General features: G+C 39.3%; 1 protein-coding gene across 1 annotated transcript; it reads left to right on the top strand.

Annotated features, from left to right (window-relative positions):
* The first annotated feature begins 1,991 nt into the window (after positions 1–1,991).
* On the top strand, positions 1,992–2,441 carry LOC109150200 (uncharacterized mitochondrial protein AtMg00820-like). The gene has a single exon (XM_019298117.1). It carries the CDS (start codon positions 1,992–1,994, stop codon positions 2,439–2,441), a length of 450 nt encoding a protein of 149 aa, XP_019153662.1.
* The last annotated feature ends 8,734 nt before the right edge of the window (positions 2,442–11,175 follow it).

Raw genomic sequence — 11,175 nt, 5'->3', positions numbered from 1 at the left:
TTCTTACTGATTATGAACGGCTGCTAAGAGATAATGATACCGCCTCTCAAGTTCACATGTCTACGAAAAATGTGATGCAACGACGAACGAACAACACAGCTAAGTCAAATTTCCAGTCAAGCAATCGTCGTGGTAGAGGTGGATGGTGCGAATGGGAGGCAAAATCAAATGCGGTTTTCTGGCTACCGTCAGGCTTGGCACTGCAATTATTGTGATTACCCCGGGCATGACACAAGATACTGCCGCAAACTGGCCAAATTTTTGAAAGAAAACAATGTTACTGTCCTAGAACCTCAAAGTAGTGGCCATCAGTCCCATGCGGTGCACACCGCGGCTACTAGTCCAGCGCAATCAAAATCCTGGCTCATGGACTCGGGAGCCTCCCATCACACTGTCACTGATCCTATGTCTCTACAGACATTTTCAGAGTACACAGGTCCGAATGAGATTGTTCTAGGCGATGGTAAGTGCTTACATATTTCACATACTGGGTCCGCTTCTCTCCTAGTTGAAAATCGTTTTCTTTCCCTGTCTGAAGTCTTATGTGTTCCGAGTCTACAAAAGAATTTAATTTCCGTTTCCAAACTCTGCAAAACTAACTCGGTTTCGGTTAAATTTTTTTACACTCATTTTCTTGTTAAGGATCGATCATCGGGAACACCTATTGTGCGCGGTCCGGTCGTGAATGATGTTAACAGCACTCCCCGTCAGAATTGTCAAGTCAATGTCAATGTCAAATCCTCAATTCCCAAGTGGCACCATCAATACAGACATCCAAACCATTGAGTTCTGTCCTCCATTCTCAAAAGCAATAATGTTCCTTTTAATCGTCAGCCACTTGAAACGTTTTCATGTACTTCATGCCATATAAATAAAAGTCACAAATTGCTCTTTTCGTTTAATTCCATGTCAAGCACTAGACCGTTGGAGCTTGTTTACACTGATGTATGGAGTTCATCAACAGTCTCGGTAGATGGTTTAAGGTACTATATTTATTTCATAGACCACTACACTAAGTATGTTTGGTTATTTCCATTAAAGCTTAAATATGATGTTCACAAGTTGTTTCTTTAATTTAAAACCATGGTTGAAAATTATTTTGGGCATAGAGTAGTGCCTGTTTTTTCAGATAACGGTGGGGAATATACCAAGTTAATTCCAATGTTCAATAGGCTGGGGATTTCACGTTTTACTTCCCCTCCCCACACCCCGGAACATAATGGTTCTGCAGAGAGGCGTCGCATGCATATTGTGGAAAGCGGTATGGCGTTGTTACACTTTGCGTCCATGCTATCTTCATACTGGTCATATGCCTTTCAAACGACAGTCTATCTAATCAACCGCATGCCTACTCCTATACTCCAACACTACATACCATATGAAAAATTATTCAACAAGAAGCCCAACTACAACAAAATTCAACCATTCAGCTGTCTTTGCTTCCCGTGGTTAAACCATACTTCCCAGGTAAACTACAACCAAAATATCTGTCATGTGTTTTTTAAGGTTACGCCCTGAGTCAGTCAGCATACAAGTGTATGGACCCGTCTACTGGTCGACTATATTTTTCCCATCATGTTTCATTTGTGTCGGATGATTTTTCGTTTCGTGCTCTATGTTGGTTGTCACAAAATTCTCCCACACACGTAGAGCTTAGCCCTCCACGGCAAACAATTTCTCTTACCTTGGATCCGCTGCCTGCTACGTCTTTTCCCAGTACAGATAAGAATTTGTCTTCATCCTGCTCATTTAATTCCTTGTCGCAAGCCTGTCCCTCAGCTGGAGACTCCACGCCCTTGTCTCTGCCAAGCACCTCTGGTCTGTCCGGTGAGTCGGTGACTTCGAAGCCCACTCCTGGGTGTTCAGAACTAGCGCTCACGGCTCCAGTCCCTTCAGTCACAGCCTCAATACCAGCTGCCTCTAGTTCAGAACTCATGCGGTAAGTGTCGATCACCTCCAACACGCAATAGTTGAACTCCCAACCTCTCGCGATGTCCCGGCCTCAACAACAACGCGGTCCGAATCCTAAATATTTTAACGACAAGATAGTGAATGTGGCTATTGTTCATCCCATTGCTTCGTCAATTGAGCCAAAGACGGTGTCGCAGGCATTAAAGAAAGAGTTGTGGACAACTGCCATGACCGATGAGTTTAATTCATTGGTGCGAAATAAAACGTGGGAGTTAGTACCGCGGTGTAGCCATGTTGTGGTTGATTGCAAGTGGGTCTTCCGGGTAAAACGCAAAGCTGATTGTTCAGTTGATAGGTTCAAGGCTCGGTTGGTCACGAAAGGCTTTCTGCAGGAGTCTGGTCGTGACTATTTTGAGATGTTTAGTCCGGTGGTCAAACCGGTGACCATTCAGGTTATTCTGAAGAGGTCTATATGGAACAACTGGCTGGTTTTGTTGATCAACAGTTGCTTGGTTATGTCTGTAAGCTAGATGATAGCATCAGGGGGCCTAGCTTGCCCCCTCCCCCACCCCCACCCCCACCCCCCTAAACACACACCAAAAAAATATTTTTAATAGTGCTGTAGTATTTTTTTGTAGCCCCCCTCACCAAATATTTCATCAGGGATACCCTTTAGCAGGTTGGCCTGAGTTAGGAATGGGTTAGGAACGTCATGCACTGTGTAGAAACTGCTAGACTCAGTATTATCTGGAATGGGAAGCTTTTGGAGTGGACCAAACCGAAAAGAGGCATTAGACAAGGGGACTCAATCTCTCCATATATTTTCGTTCTTTGCATGGAGCACCTCAGTCATATTATCAAGGATCCAGTCAGAAACAATAGATGGAGAGGTCTAAAGACCAACAGGTATGGACCAATGCTTTCCCATTTGTTTTTTGCTAACGATCTTGTCCTTTTTGCAGAAGCCTCACAAGACCAAATTTTGGTCATCATGGAGTTCTTGGAGAGATTCAGTAAAGCCTCAGGTTAGAGTCAGCCTCGGTAAGTCGCATATTTTTTTTCTCAAAAAATGTGGACACGCAAGCGATGCACACCATTAGCGAAATTGCCGGAATTCCAATCACTCCTAATCTAGGAAAGTATCTTGGCTTCCCGTCAATTCATGGGAGGACTACTAACCGCCTTTTTGCCCCTATTCTTGATAAAATGGATGCAAGATTGAATGGGTGGAAAGTAAAATTCCTCACTTTGGCAGGAAGACACGTCCTCGCACAAGCTGTTCTTCAAGAGATTCCTTATTACAACATGCAAACTATGCTGCTTCCTGCAAGTATTTGGGAGGCGATTGGTAAAAGAATCCGAAGGTTTATTTGGGGTAGTACAGTGGATACCCGCAAAGTTCCCCTGGTTAAATGGGAGAAAGTGACTCAGCCGAAAGAAATTGTAGGCCTTGGTGTTAGGTCATCTAAAGATGTCAATCTCGCCTTTATGGAAAAGCTAGGTTGGAAAATGTTAACTGATAAAACCAGTGTAATACCCCCTAATTTCCATAGATTATGGACCGCATCCCTATATATATATATATATATATAAAACAGCCGATTGTCGATTGTTCTCAACCAATCCAACTGCCTGTATAGCCGACCGATCGCAACCGGTCGGGATAATACCTGGCGGTTCTCAACCCACCAGATAGTCACTATAGCCAATTGATCACAACCAATTAGGTTATCACGCACAACAACATAGAAGTCAAACAACATGCAACCCACATTAACACATAACGAGGGGGAACCCTTGGGGAACACGTAACCCATCATAACTCATATGTAATAAACTACATTAACCCACCCATGACACTCCTACGGGATCATACACCTTCCTCCTAGGCCAACTGGATACCAATTCATCTAGCATGCAATACACAAGACTTTTTTGTCCTAAGAACGGTACCCGATACATCAAACTAGACTCACACAGGGAAAAATACCACGAACGGGACACAGGGAAACATCAAACGGGGAAAAATACCACGAACCACGCCAGGATTCCAACGGGTAGGTGGCGGGTGGAGGACCACCTGCCAACCACCCGCCGGCGGCGGGTACCATTCCAGCGGGTGGCCGGTGGGCAGTCCACTGCCCGCCGGCTGCCCGCTGTAACAGTAGAGGCGGGCAGTGGGTAGGTGGCGGGAGGTCAGTCCCCCACCTACCCCCCACTGATACACAGGCAACTTTATGGTACCGGGATCCCTCGTGGAACCCGAAACCATGTCCTAACACATTCAGACACATAACGACAACACCACGTATTCAATTAACGGAATCAAACCAAGAATCACAACAAATACACCCTAACACGATTCCTAAACATGCCAAGACTCAACATAAATCACATAACGACCTAGGGACAACTAGAATCACAAGAACATTAAGAAATCTATATGCAAAGTCCTAAACACAAGTCCTGGGCTAGACTCAACTAGGGGTGACCACGGTTCCGGTTCCGGTTCGATTCCGGTTCAGAACCGCCGGTTCCGGTTCCGTGGATGGCGAAACCGGAACCGGAACCTTATAGTAAGGTTTCGGTTCCTGTTGGAACCGCCGGTTCTAACCGGAATTATTAAAAAAAAAATTAAAAATAACACTATAATATTTAATTTTTTCGGTTTGGAACCGGAACCTCCGGTTCCGGTTCTAAGATTTTACAAACCTTAACCCGAACCTTATAGGTTCCGGTTAAGAACCGGAACTGGAACCGTACGGACGGTTCCGGTTTGCACAGTCACGGTTCAGATTTGCACAGTCACGGTTCCGGTTCGAACCGGAACCGTGGTCATCTCTACACTCAACACTCGATCATGCAAAATCCACCCAAATAAACCAAGAACATCATAATACGAATTTAACGATATAACCCTAGGGCTCTATACACAATCAAATTACAAGATCGTTCATATAATTTCTCATAGTATCAAGAACATCAAGATTAACACATAAACATCAAGATTATCACATAAAAACCATATAAATCCTAGGCAAATCTCTATCAAGACTCAAACACAGAATCATATATCAAAGGAGCCAATGAATAAGATATAGCAAGGAAAATAGGTTTTGTTGAGACATGGGTTACCTCTTAGCCTTAATTAGTATCCTTGGCTACTAAGGTTCTTTCTCTAAGATCTTCTTCTCATGGGTTCTCCTACGTTTGGTGACAGGGGAATTCCTGGGAATATCTTGTGTCGTAGAATCAATTGTGGTGGGATTTCTAAGTGCTTCCTAAGTCCTTATATATATTTAGGAGTCCTAACTAGGGTTTGAATGGTAAGTATCCACTTATTCTATTCCTTATAGGACTAAGGGTTTGGTTTACGGATAAGGGTCCATGATCCATGGCGGGCCACCTCAATTAATTAAGGGGATCCTAACCCAATCAAAAATCCTTTCTAATTATTATTAATGGTAATCAATTAAATAATTAGTCCGGGTTAGAGGTCGTAACACAGGGTGTTACACAGGGGTTACTTGGAGGGAATGGTTGGAACTGAAATAAGGCCGGGGGTAGCCATAAGGTTGGAACATGGCATAAGGTTGGAACTTGGAACTATGAAACTTGTGACATGTAGTTGTCACTGTGGCATGTAGTTGCCACTGTGTGAATGTGAATTCCTTGCTTATGAGCATGTCTTGATGTATTCTACTTTGTGATCAGTAGAACGCGTCCTGAGTTGTATTGTCTTTCATGTTTGTTGTCTTGTCGTTGTTGTGAGGATGGTAATTCCCATTTCTTTTGAGAGTGTTTGATGAGTCTTTAAAGTTGACTTCTCTCCATGGTTTTGAAATGTTATATACTGTATTCCGTTTCAAAATGGTTTTGATTATACTTATCTCTATATGTTATTTAACGCGTATTGATGGGTTACCAGCAATATTCATTGACCTGGTGTTATCCCCATGTTTATTCCCTTGTTCTACAGGTTTTGAGTAGATGTCTAAGAGCGCTAGATGTGGATCGCTAGATAGTTTAGCTGTCCTGTGTAGACATTATCTTTTGTTGGCCTGTGAGCCTAGTGTAGCGGCTTGTGTGCCTAGACACTTTATGTTTTGACTGAATTGATAGTTTTTCCCGCCTGTGCACCTATGTCTAAGATAGGTGTGGCATAACTCGTCCCGATTTTATATAGCTTCCGTTGCTTTATGCCTTGATGATTAGATATTTTCTTGTGATTTAAGTTTTAAAAATGTGGTAAAAATCGGGGGTGTTACACCCCCCCACTAAACACACACCAAAAAGAATATTTTTTATTAGTATTGTAGTATTTTTTTTGTAGCCCCCACCATCAAATATTTGTCATTCTGCCCCCCGTCCCCAAGCAAGCTTATAGAGTATGCTTTAAACTATTTTCCTTTTTGACTTTTAATCTCAAACCAACCAAACCAGAACAATAGTAGAATACAGCTCACAACACGGTTTGGACTTTCGCAATTCGCATTTCAGCCTTCGCATAATCACATGTTCTTCTTCAAACTTCAAGCTGCAAGTCTACATGTAATTTTCCATTTATTTTTTTTTTTTATTCTTTGAAGCTTTGGATTTTTTTTTTTATGAATTACTAAAACAAGCTGATTTTCTTTTTTATGAAGCTCTCACATCATTGTGCTTCCTATATGGTCACAAATTTACATGTTAAAGAAAATTTGAAAGATAATTTTCTTTTGTAGTTTTGTTAGATGAGTTGTTGGTGAGTTTCAGGAGAGAAGAAGTGAACAAGTGCAGAGTACCCCATTATGGAATAGTAGACTGTGGATTGCCCTATGGAAACTGGACTGTGGTTAGTGGATTGCTAATTTGCTTTCTTGTTAGCTTTTTAATTTGCAAATGAAATACATTACAATTGTGCTTATTATAAAGATAAATTGCCATTTTGCTACCAAAATCTTTAAATTTCTACCGCTTTAATCTTTGTCTATTTATTCTTTATTTTTTGTTTTAGTTAATTCAATTAATTTTTCAAAAAATTAATAGTGTGAACATCAAAAGATAAAGATGAAATGGAAAAGACATAAAGAATTGATATTTTCTTTAAAATAAAGAATTATGAAGATTCAAAATCTCAAGAAAATTCATTTGCAAGTATTGAGCCATTGAATTCTGAAAGACGTTCTAAATTTTAGTAGATTTGTGATATACTGATGATGTGAGCTTAATTGTGCATGCTTCTTGGTCGAGAATTTCCAGAATGCCAATTGGTGTTGGAACGTCAGTTTCGACGCGTCGAAAATCCTTGGCACGAATTTGGGAACTTGCGTGGAGTCTTCCTAATTTATCCCTATTGAACTCCAACTATAAAAGTCCATCTTCCCTCAAACCCTAGGGGATTATTCAGAGTTTTGGAGACAAGAAAGAAGAGAATTGAGAGCCACAAATTGTCTTGGGAAGCAAGGAGCAAGCTAAGGAGATTTGAGAGAATCGCTAAGTTTAATTCTTGTACTCCTTTGATTATTTGTAAACTCTTAGTTATTGTTATGTATTCCATCTTAGCCATGTGTGGCTAAGTTTTCTTAGAGATTCTTGAGTGAAAAGTATTTATGAACTTATGTGCCTAGTTCTTTAATGCTTGAATATATTATTATTATTTGGGTTTATACTTGTGTTGCAATTGTGATTCATATTGTTGTTGCTAGTAGTTTAGGGCTCAAATTACTTGCTTCATAGCTTTGTTTGTGTCACAACGGGAGTTGGGCATAATTTAAGGCACACTCAATTGCACTTAACTGTTGCACCGTGGGAGAGAGCAAATATGTTATGGAACTTAATTCTTGATTGTTGCACATTAGGAGATGGTAGTAATTAGGGTTTCTTTATGAATGATTGTTATTCCATATTTGTGTGTTTATATCACACCAGTGAATATTCACTAGGGTTAGAGATTACGGGACTAACTCTATACCACCTTTGCATTCTCACACTTGTTAAACCCAGATTTTAATATTGTTCTTAGGATTAGCACTAGGTGATTAAATACTTGAATTTCAGGAATCTCACTCTTTCTCAATTGTTTCCACAAACTTGCATACTTGCTCAATCATGTCTTTCGTTAGGATGCTTCTCGTGAATAAATTACTAGCTAGTGTTTAATACCTCACTTCCCTGTGAATCGATAACCCGATACTCCTGGTATTATTTGTTTGAGAAATATACTACAACCAATTGATGTATTTTGAAATATGTTAGGAGAATATTAATGTATTTTATTACTCTCTCACATTGCGATTGGCCCCCGCACCAACAAATCCTGCCTCCGCCCCTGTTCAAACCTACTTATAAATGATATAGAGTTCACGTCTTTACAAGAAGAATCCAAGCCGGAAGATGCTTAATCGAAAGGACTCCCACCAAAAGGCCGGAAAGGAAATTGGAAGTAGACAATCTGGAAGAAAGCAAACGACAACGAGATGACTCAAAAGTATAAAATAGGAAGAAAACACTTCCAAGACAAGTCAGGTACTTTGGATAAGGACTTAGTGGAATATTCAATTCCTTACATTCACCCCAAGTTTTGAAGTTAGTGTGGATGCCATCCAAGAAAAAAAGAAGAAAATCAATATTGGAAGGAGTTCAAACAAAGGTAAATAGAGTTGTTAGATACAATGCAACTTGTCTGACACCTACTAGTCAATACACAAGACAAAATGGTAACAAGTAGAGTCTTTTTTTGAACAAAAGTGTGCTTATACCCTAAAAGGGAAATAGTCTTTATCGTATGGTTCATAAGCCGCGCAAGTAAAGGATCTGGGAGTAGATTTTTTGGGACTGTAACCGCTTTTGGACAGCTACCACTAACTGAGTAACAATGGACAAATTCAAATTTGAAGTTGGCTCTCACCACCAACCTCCTTATCTATAAAGAATGACCCTTTGCTTATTAGAAGAAGATGATGGGAATTCCGAAATCAAGTCCATATCATGTCTTCTAAACTAAAGAATAATCTTCATGATGGTGCATATATAGTGCATAGTGTTAACGATTTTGACCGGCGAATTGTATTAATATTTTGTAAAAAAGATGTATGGTAAAATAACTATTATTATGTTTGGTAAAACTACTAGTATTATGTAAAGAGAACATTCATATTATTACTATTATTATGAAATAATAAAACAAAAACAAATAAAAACAAGACAACATTAATAATAATAATAACAAGAATAATAATAAATTATTAATAATAATAATAATAATAATAATAATAATAATAATAATAATAATAATAATTGCAATAATAAGAACCAAAAAAAAAAAAAAAAACACGCAAAAGGGTACCACATCGGGTCTTGTGTTATTATGAAATTCTATACCATAAGAGTATGAATTATGTACCTGAAACAAATTTATAAAAAAAAAAAAAAAAAAAAAGAAAAAAAAGAACAAAGGGTTATAACGTGGTGGCTTGTGTTATAAAATTCTACCTTAATTTTGTAATTAAACAAATTAGTAAATGTGTTTAATGTTATGAATTTATATTTCTCATATTGTGAAATTTTGGGCCTATGAACACAAATTATGTACTTAAATAAAATTTAAAAAATACGTTATAATTTTAACATGTGTATGTGTCTTGTGTTATGGATTTTAATACCTTATGAGTATAAATTTTATACCTCATTATTTTGATCAGAGGTCCATAATGCTATGTGGACCCTGATATGTGATATAAATTGCTGCTCCGATCCCCTTAGTGTAGTCTCATTTTCCCACATCCAAACTACTAAGAAAGATGGGAAGAGCTGAATTCAACGCCCCTTTTTCTTATAATAGTTTCCCATCCAATGTTTCCATTAAAAAATGTAAGTGTAAATATATTGCACGTTTAAACCTCTGTTTTATTGGCGTAGATTAGTTGTCAAAGTAGTCCTGGATTAGTCACGTCGTCTGGAGCAGTTGACTGGATCAGCGCAAGGAAGTAATCCAGGGGATATGAAGCTTATTCAAAAGGACTTATTCAAGACCCTATAAATAGGGAGATCTAAATCTAATGGAGCAGCCGAATTCTAGGAATGGAAGAGTGCATGTTTTGAGGATCAAAACATCTTTTACAAACCTATATAATGCTACCTTAATTAGCATTCAAATTGCGCACTCTTTCACGAAGCCTTAAGCTGAAAATCTTGGTGCATCTATACCAAATATAATTTGTATTGTTGTGTGTGAAGAAGATCTTGTAATCAGATCATGAAGAAATGAAGAACGCCTGCACATCGGATCCACTGGAGTAGGTTCTGGAGTAGTTATAGGTTATACTGTAGAGTGTAATTAACTATCCTCTTGTACTCCGTTTTTCATCATAGTGGATTTGGGTTGATGTGAGTGGCCCCGCAGACGTAGGAGTGAGGCTTCGAACTGCGTGAACATATCCTGGTGCATGCTTTCTTTTACTTCTATTTATTTCATATTCCTTATTATATATAGAATATGTTTTCATCTAGTCCAGCTTTATAATTGATACATGTTAAAGCTTTTACAAGCTAAATCTTGCATTCAAGACTCGCGTGTTTTTTCAATTGGTATCAGAGCCCGGGGACTTAAGTTACTAGTCTAAACCGATCTGGCTATCACGTGTTTTTTGAACTCAAGATATCAGCATCTGTGCCTTATTTTGTTTTTCTGGTTTACTTGTTGCTCACTGTGCATTGAGTCTTACAGAATGGAACGACATAGAGCACCTCCTGAGCTAACAGGTGACAACTATGCGTACTGGAAGGCCCGCACCAAAATGCATCTACGAGCTCAAGGGGAGAGGGTCTGGAGGGCTGTTCTCACTGGTTGGACTCATCCCACCAAAGATGGAGCCAATACAGGAGATCTTCCAGTCCTCAAACCAGAAGCGGAATGGACAGAAACTGAGATGACTACTGCATGCTTCAATCATAAAGCGTTAGATACTATATTTTCTTTAATGCATGAGAGCCAATTTACTATTGTTGCAGGGTGTGACTCGGCTAAAGAAGCTTGGGATGCCTTAGAAACTACCTATGAAGGAACTGCATCAGTTAAACAATCCAAATTACAAATGGTTCAAACCGACTTTGAAGATCTAAAGATGAAAGATGATGAAACCATAGTGGATTTTCATGCTCGGGTACAAGAATTAGCAAATAGAGCAAGCATTCTAGGCGAACCAATCACTCAAGAAAGACTTGTCAAAAAGATTCTTCGTTCACTCCCTCCAAGGTTTCGAATGAAAGTTACAGCCATTCAGG

The sequence above is a fragment of the Ipomoea nil genome, unplaced genomic scaffold (genome assembly GCF_001879475.1).
Source record: "Ipomoea nil cultivar Tokyo-kokei standard unplaced genomic scaffold, Asagao_1.1 scaffold2219, whole genome shotgun sequence".
In the NCBI taxonomy this organism is placed as follows: Eukaryota; Viridiplantae; Streptophyta; class Magnoliopsida; order Solanales; family Convolvulaceae; genus Ipomoea; species Ipomoea nil.
This window is presented reverse-complemented; position numbering and strand designations above follow the sequence as displayed.